Source organism: Haliaeetus albicilla, chromosome 28 (assembly GCF_947461875.1).
Source record: "Haliaeetus albicilla chromosome 28, bHalAlb1.1, whole genome shotgun sequence".
In the NCBI taxonomy this organism is placed as follows: Eukaryota; Metazoa; Chordata; class Aves; order Accipitriformes; family Accipitridae; genus Haliaeetus; species Haliaeetus albicilla.
In genome coordinates, this window is record NC_091510.1 from 9,366,144 (window position 1) to 9,381,513 (window position 15,370).

The 15,370-nt window shown below is 39.4% G+C and overlaps 2 protein-coding genes across 5 annotated transcripts in view; one reads left to right on the forward strand and one right to left on the reverse strand.

Annotated features, from left to right (window-relative positions):
- METTL25 (methyltransferase like 25) overlaps positions 1-4,848 on the reverse strand; it is a 64,247-nt gene extending 59,399 nt beyond the window's left edge. For all 4 annotated transcript variants that reach the window (XM_069773516.1, XM_069773517.1, XM_069773518.1 and 1 more), the window contains exon 1: positions 4,532-4,848. In XM_069773516.1, coding sequence (XP_069629617.1) covers positions 4,532-4,799 — 268 coding nt within the window. In that variant the 5' untranslated portion in view covers positions 4,800-4,848. The remainder of the gene's footprint in view (positions 1-4,531) is intronic.
- Positions 4,849-4,888: 40 nt separating this feature from the next.
- CCDC59 (coiled-coil domain containing 59) lies at positions 4,889-11,848 on the forward strand. The gene is made up of 4 exons (XM_069773520.1): positions 4,889-5,034; positions 6,180-6,402; positions 8,861-8,960; positions 11,596-11,848. Exons 1-4 carry the CDS (start codon positions 4,920-4,922, stop codon positions 11,755-11,757), a joined length of 600 nt encoding a protein of 199 aa, XP_069629621.1. The 5' UTR covers positions 4,889-4,919; the 3' UTR covers positions 11,758-11,848.
- Positions 11,849-15,370: the final 3,522 nt, after the last annotated feature.

The window sequence follows — 15,370 nt, forward strand, 5'->3', positions numbered from 1 at the left end:
TCTCAACCCAAAATGGCATCCCAGTCCAACAGAAGTTTCTACAAGGTCTACGCCAGCATATGTATCTCTTCATCCAGAGGTGTCATTCAGAGCAGACAACAGTTAATTCAAAAAATGCGCACAAATATGCACACAAGGATGACACACCTGCACAAGCTACCACAAGTTGAATATTTTGTTTAATCAATACTGTACTGAAGCTATTATCTGGAATGAAAGCTAGGGCTCTCCCATCCATTTCTACTGTAAGGTCTACAGTCACCTTTCTTCAAACTGGATGAACACCAACTTCTTGGATATTGTAATGGTGATACCCTTAACATCTACCAAATGACTAAACACAAGAATGCCATTCACCTAAGACACCTCACGTCTGCAACACCAGCCATCACCCAAAACACAGCAAACCCAGTATCTCTCATCTCCTCTGTAAGGAATACATATTATATACCTCATCAGCAACTTTCAGCCAACAATCACATCTTACACCACACCACCCTGTCACTGACAGGGAAAATCATTAAACCTATATACTCTTGAAGAAATTTATCCTTATTTTTCCCATCTAACTTTCAAATAGCTCCCAAGATCAACAGCATAAGCAAATATTCGGCACATGAGAGTTCACAATATTTGGCAACCCAGTCTTCCTTTCACATTACTTCCTGCTGATCCCACTATATTGCACAAATACAACTTATCGTGAAACTTCGTAACTTTCCTAGGTTAAAGACTGATTATTGAAATTTAGAATTTTCTGATTCTTTGTCAGAACTCATGGAAAGCTTCTAAACCCACCACTTGCCTGCTTTCACCTTTTCAGCACCTGACATAAAATATATTAACTCTTCTTACAAATCTCACTTAACTGATATTAAATGCAGTAATACCCAGTGTTCTATAATGTCCCTGAATTCAGTTATCTGATGGAAGAACATGAACAGAGCTAGTAGGATTTCATGCACGATCACTAGTATATCATCTGTAATAACACTCCTGCCAAATATAAATTGTTGTTCCAGCTTGCCAATTAAAAGAAAAAAAACAACTATATTAAGGTATCTGAAGCATGACTTCAAGCTATGGAATGGCAGTTATCAGATTACTATTATTTTTGAATATTAAAAATGTTAGTTTTCTCAAAATGTTTCTACTTTGGTTGCTCACAAGATGACATCTAGTATGTCTTTTAACCAGTCAGTCCATACATTTGCAAATAAATCTTCAGAGGAAAGAAACATATGCAAAAAAATTGGAATTATGGTACAAACAGTAATTTACAGTAAAATATGAAAATACTTAAAACACAGATTTTTCTGTGCCTGTGTCCAATTTACAGCAATGACGTGATAAATGAGATGCAGTATGGCAAATGTCAGCTTTTTGATGTATAAAAATATAAAACAGTTTTCTGTATCTAAAAATGGATCTGAAATTTTTTTGTATGGTACAACTGAAAACAAGGGTTCTACCCTTTGTATGGTCATTATAATGAAATATCATCTGATGAGTATCTGAAAATGTTCTTTGAAACTGATTTACAGAACATTACATGTTCTGTAACATGATTATCTTCTTGCATATAATACTGTATAACAGAATTTCTTGCTTGCTAGCTTCTATTCAGCATATGTAGTTGTCAAAATCCCTATAGTAACATAAAATATTGTGCAGAATAACAGTTTCGTGCCAATCTGCAATAATGTTACTTTTTAGTTTGCACAGCTATGTGAGTAGGAACTGACAACTTCACATTTTCAGATCAATTCTGTCAAACGTAGCTTATGTTTCCCTATGATTTAATTTGGGAACCCTATTAGAACAGATTCTAGAAAACTTTTCATAATAGTTTAGGGATTGTGAATGTATAAATGTAAAACTTCTCAAACTCTTACAAAGCAAAGGTTTTACCGTGTGAAATCAAAATGTCATTTTATGCATATTTTGAGTAAGGTATCTGGGGTACATGACCACAGTGTCATTTGAGCATGCAAAATAAATCTATGCTCATCGCCACACTCCAATAAAAGGTAGTTCTATGAATGATAGCATGAGAACATTTTAGCAGCCATTTCAAGGTAAATCTAAATAATTACATTGAAATATCTGATAATTTTGAAGAACAACCACACAAACAGTTAATATTTTAGAGGAATATAAGGAAGAGCCATTTCTGTTTATGTTGGGTTTCAAGATCTCTAATGGTTTCTGATCTCTAATGTTATGAAGTTGTACTAATGCACTCAAGTAAGTTATGATACCAAGTTTCTCAATCCTAACTTTAATACAGGCTAATAGTGTGTTCATTTTCAAATACACGTAGATGTTTGCAGGTATCTTCACTAAGAAACTTGTATTCTACAATGTATTTTCACCATATGACTGGATGGACAGATACCATGCAGTCAAACAAGTCAGGCACAAACGACCAAATCGGCAAACACATGCCCATTTGATCCCAGTGCCTCCAATTTTGTCACGATACTGGAGAAATTTTGAGAGTGTGTCAAAACCTGACAAATGTTAAATAGCATACTATAATTTTGAGGCTAGAAAAAAAAGAGCAATTCTCTTTTTTTTTAAATAAGCAAAAGTAATCCCTGCAGAAACCAAAGAAATGTTATATTTTAGCCACAGCATGAAGGCTTCATAACCTTCTAAAGCACATGCTTCGTTTTAGCCATAAATTGTGCCTTTTGTTCCAGTAATTTCTGTACTGGATTCCGTAACACGCATTTTGAGTATAGATCATTAAATGATTTTCTGATTTTAAAAACTACAAAACAATACTCTGCCTTCCTGATTCTCTTTCTACTCTACAGGCCACCACTTCAGTGTCTGCATCATTTCATGGGCTTTCCCATAGAAACAGGTAAGATCAGGGTAATTTTCCTTTAGTATTTTCTTTTTGATGACTTCAGCGAATAATTAGTGCTGTTCCAGCCTCTATTTACATTTAATTTTATGTCCCGTTGCTCTGAATCAGCTCTGACTCTGACATTACCTGTCAAAAACATCAGAAGTTTTTCCTCGCTGCTTCCCCACACTTTTGCTTGCATACTGGACAACTGTCTTGTTTCCATCTGGCTCTCAAAGTTAATTCATAATCCAGTGTCTTTTTCATGGATAAATAAACTCTGTGGTTTTTTTTCCCAGATACCTCAACCCTTTAAAAATGAGTCTTACAGTTAATATTTTGAAGGTCTTTAAATCCAAGAGAGAAATGTTACAAGTGATGTAGCAATTCACAGTTCTTCAATCTCTGTCCAAAGCCAAATCATTATCTTCGCTTGCCTGCTATGCCAAAAAGTACACAGCTCCACATGCTACTTTCTGCGGACCCTTCTGTTACAGTTAACGTGCTTTCCTGTCTCACGTGTCATTTAACATAGCATTTCAGAACTATCGCTATGTGAGAGCTATCTATGCTCCATAAGCATTGGCATGATGCAGGTTTTTCTCAGCTAAGTGCTTTGTCAGAGATTTTACCTTAGTTTTGAAACTGATCTCTTTGCTTGGGCTCAGTCCCCTTAAGTACTATACCTTTCAGATGCTTTATCTTCATTTCTGTGCTCTGCCTGAAAGCGTGTTACTGGTATGTTTCCCTTCTACTTGGACTGCAGTAAATTCAGTAATAAGAGTTCCATAGCTGGCCTCCTCCTGAGTTACTTGAAAATTACTAAAAATATGAAGTGCTTCCTAAATAGGTCTTGTCAGAAATACAACTGCTTTCTGTCTTCCTTTGCCAGACACTCATCATTACAGATAGAGAGGAAAGCGGTGTTTAAGCCTTTTCCAGCTGTCCTCCACACTTCCAGAGTTTGAACATTTGGAGGACTCAGAACTGTTACATCTTTCCACTCATGTGGAGGGGGTTTTTTTGGTTCATTTTACTTCAGTTCTTCAGAAATCAGTCAGAGCGAAGAGTCTGACAGGAGTTTCATTTTGTTCCCAAACGAACAGGATGAAACTTATGAGACCGCCATCACAACTGTCACTACCGAGAGCCTCCTAAAGCGAAATTCCTCCCACCACGGCTATACTACCACGACGGCTCCAAATACATCCCGTTACCCTGGAAGAGACGAGCGTTGCTGGTGCAAACACAGGCGTGAAAAAGCGGGAGCGGGTTCCGCTGAAGGCCGGCTAACCGCCACGGGAGCGGCCGTGGCTGAAGGCGTGGGGGGGGAAAAAGCAGGTCAAGCAGAGCGGTGTGAAATTCCCCTGTTTTATGAAAGCAAGGACAATAATTCGAAACGTCGGTAGGAGGACAACGAGGAGGTCTCAGGAGGGAGAAGAGAAACCGTCGCCGGCTGAGGCGGCCGGAGGCGGGCAGCCACCGAGAGGCCCACGGGTGCCCCCAGCAGCCCAGGCGCCACGGGAGCCCAGCTCTGCGGGCCGTCACCCCTCTCCCCCCCCGGCCCTCCCCAACCCCGACCGACGGTGCCGCGAACCCCACCGGGCCCCGGCCCCGTCCCCACAGCGGGGCCCTCCGGCGGACACCCCCCCCCCCCCCCCCGCCCCAACTCACTCCACAGCGCCGCCTCAGCGCTACCGCCGCCACCGCCTTCCGCCAGGGGGCGCCGCAGTGCCAGCGGCCCGGCGGCGCGCAGCTCCCGCAGGACGGCGGCGGGGGGCGACGCCACCAGGCGGTCCCACAGCCCGCCCGTGTAGAACTCCACCGTGTGGGCGCGGCACAGGGGCAGCGCGCGCGCCAGGAACCCGGCCGCCCCCCGCAGCCTCGCCGACGCCGCCGACGGCGATAGCTGCGGAGGCAGCCAGCCGGGCTGTCGCGACATGGTCGACGGCGGGCGGCTCGTCGGGGCCGCCGGCGGTTACGCAGGCGGGTGTAATCGAGCGCCGAGTGGCGGCGGCGCAGGTCGGTGACGTCGTCTCGCTGCGCCGGCGCCGGCAGAGCGATGGCGGCGGCTCCGGCGGGGGAAAATGGCGGCGCCGCGTCCCGCGGTCCGCGCCGAAAGCGGCTGTGGAGGAGGCCCGGCCTGCTGCGCGATGTCATGGGCAGCGTCCAGGAGGGTGAGGCGGGGGCGGGGGGGGCAGCCTGAGGCGGCGGCGGGTCGGAGAGATGGCGCCGAGGGAGGCCCGGCCCGGCCCCGGGCCTCCCGTCTGGGTCGGAGCTGCGTGCCGTGGTGAGGGAGCCCGGAGCCCCGAGCCCAGAGCCCCGTCCTCTCCCGCTGTGTGAGGGGGGCTGAGGGCACGCTGCGCGGGTGGTCCGTCACCGGGGAGGGGGTCTCGATATTTGGAAACGGGTTCGGGCTGTTGGCGGGTGGGTACGCGAGGGTGAAAATGAACCGGTAGGAAAAAGGGCCCTGGCTTTTGCAGCACTTTTCTGAAATTTCAACTTTGGAGAAAGAATGAAAGGGAGAGCTGGGAGTAATTTGGACTTGCTGCCTTCAGAAACTGTTTTGCTAATGAATATTACAAAAGTCCTAAGACTAATGCAGTAAGAAATAACAACTGAACAGATTAGCGAAAAGCCATGTGTAACTTAAGATTGGTAAGTCGTTATTTAATGATTGAGACTGAAACAACCATGACTTGGTGTTTCCTTCCAGGCTAAATCATTCTGTGATGTAGCACACGTGAAGTCGTGGAGAAGCTCTTCCTGGACAGGTGTAGAAAGACAGTAGCAGCAATAAAAACGCTATTTGTGTGAAAAGATGTAATGGAATATGCATATAGTATAAACCAGTGATTTAGTGACTTTTTTTTCCTCTGGCAGCTGCTGACTACTTGAGCAGCCAGTATTACTATTATCAGTGCGTTCTTGAGACTATCTTTAGGAATCTGTTCTGGAGTCTATTTTGATGTAGTATATGAAGCTGTCAAAAGTAGGAGAAAAGTGAAATGTTAATACATCTTTTCACTGGATTCAAAAAGCATTGGCAAAGGTATATAATGTGGAGTGTGCATTAAGTATTATGTCTGCAGTGGCATGTTCTTTCAAGGGTTTAGGTGATAATTTTCAGTAAATTGTTGCTGCATTGCTACAGTAGGAGACAGATTTATAACAGTGCTTTTTTTCCCTATTAAAATCTGCAGAAGTAGTGGCTTTTTCTGTTTTGGAAAGAAAATGGATTGAAATGGTCCTGGCAACAATTGAATGGTTTGGTACTACTTCAGTGCAGAGGTATTTAACTCCCTTTTTCTTGTGTTTTCAGGACGAGGATTTGCATTTCGGAGAAAACAAAAGATTGAAAGACAATACAGGAAATTATTGAAAAGGGGAAGAAAGGTCCATTCACAACAGGATAATCAATTTACTGACACTTATCCAGAGCACTTGAAACATCTTTACCTAGCTGAGGAAGAAATGCTTAAGAAACGGTGCAGGGCTCCAGATGATTCAGTTTTATCAGAAGAAAAACTTAATAAAGCAGTAGAGTAAGTTTTTTAAATATGTCTCTAAAAAGAAGTAATTGTTTCCATCATTGAAGAAATATTTTAGATCTTACAGTTTATGTGAACTTCAGTATGGTGATTTGCTTTACTAAAAATATTTTCCTGTAACATATAAATATTTTTCCTAATTGTTAGAAAATTTAAAGATACAACTTTGTTGTGTTTGCATCAGAATCAGGAAACAAAACTGATGATGGCTAGGGCTTGATTCCACAGAAATAATGTGACAGTTACTGTTGTACCTTAAGGATAAGGTTCAGCTCAAGAGCAGTAAGTGCTTGGCCAATTTCTTACCATATCTACAAAGAGAAGAGCCTGCTTTTCAGGTAGCGCGCTTCGGAGTCTGCAGAGTTTTCCTTTGAATTGATTTTTAGTGTTTTTAAATTAATGTTACTTTTCAGACTCATTTTTTGCATTATCTTTCTGTTCCCAGTTTGATAAGTTGTCTTCTTCATATTGCACTGTTTTTCTGCTAGAGTGAGTGATGTTGTGTGCAGTTACCCTTTTGTGGTATGGCTTGTTTGGGGGGGATTTTAACTATGAATTTAAAAAAAAAAATGAAATGGAGGATTTAGTAAAAACTTAAGGCAGTAAAGTGTTCTTGATCAATGTCGTAATTTTAAATAATAGAGATGTCATAGCAGTTTTCCAGTGGTGTTTGGGGGTTTTGTTTTCTTTTAAATTTACTTATAATGATTGGGAGAAGTCAGGTGGAGTTTCTCTCATGCGGTCTAACAGATGTCAGACAACTTAAACCATTTTTTCCCTGTGTGACAGTAATTCCCCCTGAAATCTTGGTTAGGTATGTTAGTAAAATGAAAAGCATAGTCACTCAGGTCTAACACTGCCATGGCAGTGTTTTTAAACAGCATTCAAGTACAGTGATTGAGATAATGCCCTTTTGTCCACAGTACAAGGAGTGTCATAAGTCTTTGAATTCCAAGGTGTATCTATATCTAAACTTTCCTGGGAAGGATGCTGGTGAGATGGGGGGAAAGGCAGTCAGGTCTAAGCCCAGCAGTGGCAGAAAGGTAGAGTTTTGTCTGGAGTAGGCAGCTAATGCGTGGGGATGTCTGAAATAGGACTCATGTTTTTCTTTAAACCAGAGGGTTTCTTAATTTTGCTTAAACTGTGGTCATTGTGATTGTAAACCAGAATTGATAATTCTGCAAAAATGTGACTGCTAATCTGTGAGGTGGTGTGATGCATAGAGCCTACTAGATAGGCTTCAGTGTTCTATGAGAATATAAAATAAGACTTTGGTTAGGTAATTCTATTTTTAGCGTATGTTGCAATTTAAATAGTTTTGTACTTGAGACGATGAGGTGTCATTACACAGTATTGCCACAAGATGGAGATGAGAATAAAGCAAAGATTTTTGTTTTCTCCAGAAGAAAGTCGTATTTCTAAACGAAATTATTAGCAAATACCTTTTGTTTCCTTTTTGATCGTCTGTCTGAAATCCTCTAGATGATGATGGCTAGTTTTCAACTTTTTGTAGTGTGAGTAATAGAGTAATCAAAAACTTATTTTGCAAACAGTTCTTAAATATCTAGCAAGGCTTGTATTTTTCAAGTGTGAAATGTCTTTGCTACCACACTGTTTATGTAATGGCTTTATTCTGAATCAGAAAAAAAATAATTTAGAGCTAAATAACCAGAAAAATCCACTCAAAGTAGTGTGACAGTAAATGCCAGACAAATGGCACTGGTTTTCTTGTACTGTTTTCTTTGGTGAAAGATAGCTGGGCAGATTTTTATACTGAAATTTGGAAGGAACATAATTTAGGTTCCTAATTTCAGAACATTAAGGACAATAATATTCCATCTCCTTCAAGAAGACAAAGCTTTTAGAAAGGCATTGTTACTACTGTGCTTTTTCACCTTGCCATGTCAGCCTGACTTCTCTGGCAGGTAGTCTGCTAGCAGCTGGCTGTCCTCATATCTCTGCAGTTGCATCCATATGTCAGAACTAGAAAGAGAGAATACAGTGCTAAGCTAGTGCGTTCAGTTATTCTAGCTCTGAAGAGCTCATATGATGGGGAAAAAACCCTCTTTTAGGTGCTCTTTCAACGCCATGGAACATCATCCCTGTGAAGATCCGGCAGATAAGGTATATGTGTTACTAAAAGTTGAATGCAGTCCAGTGTTTGGTACACTTGGCATTAGACGAGTTTATTGTGCTGAGTTTTCATGCTAGCTGCTCATTACGTTACATGTAATGGTGTTGGGTATCATGTAAGAGTGGTGCAAATAGGTATCTGTTCAAGGTAGAAAGATGAGCCTTCTGAAATCTGTATTTCTAATTAACTTCCCCAAATATGCAAAAAAACAGCGGAAGAGTGGAAGACTATATTCTGATTCTGCAGTGGCTATGGGATATATGGTTATGTCTGCTTGGTGATAGTCTGTATCTGAAGCACATGTACTTTTTCTTACAGGTCAGTTATGACTGAAGGGAAGTTTAAGAAGAAAACGTCCAATCAGAAGGCAAAAGAAGAGTATGAGAAAATAAAGGCTGAGCGTGCTAGAAAGAAAGAGGTAAATCTTAAACAGAGATCTTTCTTCATTGTAGACAAAGATTAGATTAATACCATTTCTACCTGTCAGTCTTCCATCTGGACCCGAATAGGACCACGGGAGAGGAACACAGGAATTGGTATTTCAGTCTTTTTCAACTGGACAGTAATATTCAGACATGCAGGTGTTCAAAGTTATCATTCTCTTTGTCCTTACTATTTTTGTCTTGCAGTTGCCATTAGCAGGATTTTACTCTGTCAGTTGGTACACCAAGAAAAACTTAGAGCTTGATCTGCATATCCCAGTGGATTATACTAGACCTCTTAAATATTGTAGAAGGGGAGGTAATAATAATACCATCATCTTGTGATGAAAAATGAAATATCCATCCTGTTTCTTATGATGTTACCATAATGCAGTCTTTATTTTACCTTTTTATGTGCTTTGACCAACAGTGAAACAATTATATGTGATAGTATCCATGGCCGAAATCTTTAGTAATTTTTTCCCTTGTTCTAATTTAATGGAACTCATTCTTACAGGGCGTATCTTAATATTACCATTGTTGAATAACTTAGCTGAGTTACTCATTTGAGACATGCTTATTTAGCTAGTTCTGTTCTCTCCCAGTACATTGTTCGTTGCACTGTAAAATGGCACACATGGTAGCATTGTAGAAGTTGTGTAACTTGCTGCTGACAGACTCAATTTCAGTAACTACTGTATAAATATTATGTAAATATATAGCTGGATAAAACATATTATTTCTTCAGTTTAGCTGTGTTGAAAACTAGAGTAGTTTTATGCCAGTGGATCCACGATTCTGTGAGAGTTACACGGTTGTTCAGCTGAGAGCTTCTTTTTTGAATATTAGATACAGATCATGCTAAAAGAAATGAATGTTATGACCAGCTTATTTATAGGAAATATGAACAAACAAAAAGCCAGTAAGACTGCAAGGAATTTTCTTTGAGCAGCGCCTAAGAGGTGCCTGAGGGGAGGTGTTAGCACTTTTGGTCTTATTCAAGGTGTTTAGGCAAAACAAACAGTAGCCAAGTTCCGCAATAACACTAATCAATTATGTGGAACACTGGTATGATAATCACATACTTTACGCTCACATATGTTAGCAAACACTGGATTTGCTGTTACTTGTTTTGGGAAAAGAAATAAGCTTAAAGGCAGAGTTTTGGCCTCCACACTATATAAAAAAGCTAGGATTTAGTAGAGATCAGAAAAAATACAAACATAAGTAACAACTACCTAAGTAAGATGAATGTTCTTGCTTTGAGTAAGCATTTGGTTGGTAGCTTAAATGGATGTTGTTTACAACAGTATGCTGAAGAACAGTAAAATTATTAGATAGGTAGCAAATTACAGGTAAGTTGGAGTTGATGCTACTCTGGTTTAAAAAAAAAAAAAGGAATTCATGATATTAATCATTGTTACGGTAAAATAAATGAAGCATTCTGAATGGAGAGATGTTATCTTTGCAGGTACCCCCCACAGCCCCAAAGCCTCTTAGATTTCTATTTAGAAATATTTTCTTCGGATATTTCTGGTTAATTATATTCTACATCACAGAGCATTCTTACTAATTTTTGTACATCACAGAAGCTCTCTATGCTGTGGAAGACAAAAATGTAATTGATAAATTATCATTTGTTTGGGCATTCTGCAGAAACATCTGCCTTTGTGGTCAGCATGGCACTGCATTTCAAAGAATAAGCTTTATGAGAACAAATAATCCAAATGAACTGAAGCAGTCCTTCAGTCTGATTTGTGATGTCTTGCATATTTTGGTAGGACATGATATAAGTGAAGCAAGCTAGTTAGCTTGCTTATTGTGGATATGTGCCCAAACTACTTACTAAAATTACAACACTAGAGAAGGGGGTGTAAGCTGTTTGATAAAAACTGAACATAATATCATGATGATTATCCATATAGTGTAAGAGCCTCCATTAGTGTTTTGGTTGCGTATGTGCTGTCCCCTCAACACAGAAAGTTTGTGCAGTTGAAAATTTGGTTAGTCTTTTTTTTTCCCCCTCTGTCTTAGTAAAGACAGCAGTCTCTGTCACTTTGAAAAGGACAGGTCAGTAATAGTTTGGTCTTGATTAAGTTGCCCTAGGTAATGCTGCTTGTGGTGCTGTCCTAGTATCACAAACCTGCCCAACTTCCAGCTCCAGATATGTCCCGTATCCTGTCTGCCATGCAGATGTGTCCAGTATCCTAGCACATCTGGATTGGCAAGAGATTTACATGGAGACCACTGGATCAGACTCTTTCTTTCTTGCACTCGAGAGGAGAAACTGGGAAATTTTTGCCACTTTGTCATTTAAGGGGAAAAGTCAAGGAGCTCATTTTGCAGAAAGGAAATAGTACATATTTTAGCAACAAACCTTATCGCAGGGTGTTCCACCGAAGAAAACTTGGCTCTTCTCTTGAAGCTTTAGGAAATATAGTATGTTTTGATTACGGTATGTGCTGAAAGAGCATCCTGGTTAAGCTTTTAAGAGTAATGGTGTTTCTAGTGTCAGTACAATACCTAATTGCGAGCATCTTTACAGAAAGAAATGTTATTGCTTATAGATAGCTTCATAGTTACAGAAGATATGTAATTATTTCATAATCCTATCTATCCATTTAATTTCAGGAAGCAGAAAAAAGAAAACAACAAAGAGAAGCAGCTCAACGGTTGTACAAGCAAAAGAAAATGGAAGCTTATAAAATACTGAGTAAGAAGACAAAAAAAGGACAGCCAAATCTAAATTTACAGATGGAGTTTCTTCTTCAGAAAATACAGCAAAACACGTAAACTTCTGCATGCATCTTAATTGCAGGCTTTGAGTTACCTGTGGACTTTTTATAAAGTTACTTTTAATAAATAATGTCTTTTTGCTTCTGTATCGCTTTTGTCATTGGCTTGATTTATCTCATCAGTCCAGCAGTGGAGGATGTTCATCCTGAAATATGTATTCCATGCTGAGAATGAGAGATCTGGTACCTCGAGAATAAATGGTCTGTATTTCTAAGCTTAAATTTTATTAGCTATGTAATATCCTGAATTCCAAATCATTACAGCCTAATACCATCTGAACATGAATCTACATAGCATAAAGCATTTTTTTTCTAGCTCTAACACTTCCTGTAATTGTGACTACTAAAATTATGAGAGGAGTAAAATGATGCATGTGATATAATTAATATCTCATGAACTGCCAAGGCTAGGAGTCTGTCTTGTGTGCTGTTGGATAGGATTTGGCACATGAAAACAAAGAACATACATAAACTATACTTGGATGGCTATTATTTGTCATTCTCCACAAAGAATACAACTTTCCAAAGGTCCAAAACTGGTTTGAATGTAAAGATGTTGTAGACTTAACATACACTTTGTGCTTGGTGATTTATACTTTGATGATTTATTTGTTCAAAAACTTAAGTATGACTTTAGCTATGACGGATCAGGTAGATGAGTTGAGGTTTTGGTATGCTGAGCGTATCAAGTTTCTAATCTTTCTTCTTCAGAAAATCTTTAGAAGAATTCTTTTAAACCTTGATTTGGAGGTGCAATTAGGGATCTTTGGCCTAATAAAATGAAAGCATTCTTAGTAAGACTAATAAGTTTGCAATAAAACAAGTTAATTATTTTCCTTAAGTTTATACAGGAGAATACTATTACACTTTTGCCTTTATCTCAGTCTATTTTGGCAGCCAAGAAATAATACTGAGGTTTTTTCAGCATATAATAAAGACTAGTTAGACATTAAAGTAAGGAATGTCTTGGAAGAAATTTCTCACCTCATGCTCCATAAGATTTGCAATACGTTTACAGTATTATGGTATTAAATTACCTCATTTAGAAGTTGATGTCAGCTACAAAAAATTCCTTATTTAAAATACATGTGAAAAATAAATAGTTTTGAATTGTATGATAAGTGCTGTTAAATGAGGAATAGTTTAGGAGTTTGAGTTGGCGAAAATGTTACTTGTGTCAGTATGCCGAGGCTTTTTCCGCCTCATCTTGTTACACTTTTTGCAAGGCTTTGAATCCTTGTGCTGTGATGTCATTTAGGAAAAACTGAACACAAGTCCTAAGGTAGTGCACCAACAGATAATGTGGGAGCTTTTCATTAAATGGGCATGTCCATTCCAGGAGAGAAAGGGAGCATAGATTTGACATTCTTATTCTGTTTCATACTTTTGCCTCTATGTTTTTTTCTGATAATTGCTGTAATTCCCAATTTTGAATGAGCTCTGAGCTGAAACATTGAAGAGCAGAAATCTGCAAAGTGCCCAGAAAGTGGGAAAGGCAAGTTTTGGCATACAGAGCCTTTTGATTCTTGTCATTCTAGGCTGTCAACTTTTATTTTAAAAAATTCAAACAACTATTTGTACTTATTTGGTTTTTTATCAGTAGTGCAAAAGACTTAAAATGTTAACTTCATGTAACTTGTGAATGACGTGAAATATCTTCCATGTGAATTCATGGTTGAAGTTCTTCTACTTTTTTGTTTGTGTGTGTCTGTTACCCTATATGATCTTTTATCATTCTTTGGCTAAGGAAATGTTAAATGCAAATATTATGAATTGTCATCTTAAAAAGAACTCTTCTCAGTTTGCCATCAGTTCACTTATAGACCTGCTAGGCAGATGTTTGCCATGATGTCAGTTGACTGGAAAGATTTCAGAAAACTGTAAGTTTTAGACCAGTAATTCCATTGGTCAACGGCCATCCTGAATTACTGGTATCGCTATAGGTACTGGTATACAGTCCAAATACCAGTACACTTTTAGATATGGTGTTTATCTGTAAAGCATTTCGATAAGTTTGAATGATGCATTTGAAATCCAGATTTTTTTCTGTTGTCTTAAATTGAGTGAAAACTACTCTCAAACTATTCCATATGCTTGATTCTTCCTGGAGAATAGGCTAGGTAATATGAGGGTTTTTTTCATTCTTCCTTAGCAACAAGAAGTCTCAGTTGTTGATTAGTGGAAAAAAAGAGAATTCTGCTCTGAAAAAATCTCCATTTTTTTACTTGCTTTATTCTTTCTTTTTGTTTAAGAATTACAGTTTTCAGAGGAATTCAGGTTTCCACAGTATTTGCCATTAAAATGTAATCTTACCTCATTCTAACTTTAATTCGTGCCCTTCTCTTAGTCTTTTTATTCTATGTTCTTGGTGATAGTTAATATGAAACAGACCAGTTTTATCAGATTTTCCTGAAGAGGCACCTGAAAATGCCTCCCTCTTCCCGCAGTGCTTCAGATATCCTGATCAGGCAGAGCACTTAATCAAAAACCTGTGCGGTATCTGACCTTAGCCCCAGCATTGCTGGTTTCAAGGAGGAGAGGGCATTTCTGTCATTTCTCCCCATCACTTTCTCTCCTGCATAGCTTTATTTGATTTGGAGGTAAAAAGGGGCTATGACTAAGCCCAGCTTCTCACGGACTTTTATACGAGAGACCTTCTTTTCCACCAGAAGTTAATTCTTGATACAACAGTTCTAAGAGGAGGAAGTTAAAATTACGTATTTCCTCACGCTGTCCTTTGCCTTTGATTACCACGAAGCAGCAGCCCAGGACAGTAGTCATGAGAAGCCAGTGCAGTCCAGTGTCTTGGCCGCTTCCCGAGCTGGCCGCGCTCCTGTACCATCAAGGCTCTTGGATTAATTCAGTACCACTGGAAGGCAGTGGTACAGCAGTGCTGATGCTGCGTGGCTGAAGGTCTTACAGGCAGAGAAGGGAATTGAGCCTTTGCTTTCATTGACAGAGTAGCACTGTAACAACTGACCCGTCATCTTTTTATGGAGAAAAGTGTGGAGAATGGAGGGAAGGAATGTTTTGAGGAAGGAAATAAAGATCTAATTACTTTTTTTGATCTGGTGGTCACTAAGAAAATAGTCCGAGAGCAGTTAGATAAGTTTGTGGAGGCTGCCTGTAAAAGCCACTGCTTTCAACTGTGTCTTTTAATTTGAAGCACATGAGAAGTTAGTCCAATGGGATGTTAAACTTGTACTGGTTTTTATTAAACTTTGCTGTGAATATGTAGTGAAGATGTTGAAATGTGAAAGAGAGGCACGTAAGTCCTGTTGCCATTCTTTTTTTTTTTTTCCTAGCCACACACTCAAACTTTTCTCTCCTCTAGCAGTTTGTTTTCTATTTTCTGAAAGCCTGCAGATCACACGTAGTTGTGTCTTTCCAGTACATCTGAGTAAGATGAAGTGGAAGGGATAGGGCTGCACAGTTTGAAATTTTATTCTTTAAGTTGGATAGTCGGTGAATGCAGGAAACTTCAGACGCCTCTTTTTTCCTTTCATTATAGACGGGTGAAGCTGTGAATCAGAAATATGGGAGGAAAGAAAGCATCAGGTACAATACGTTTGTTTTCTCTTTTTGGTTCTGAGGAACAGAATGTGAAGCTT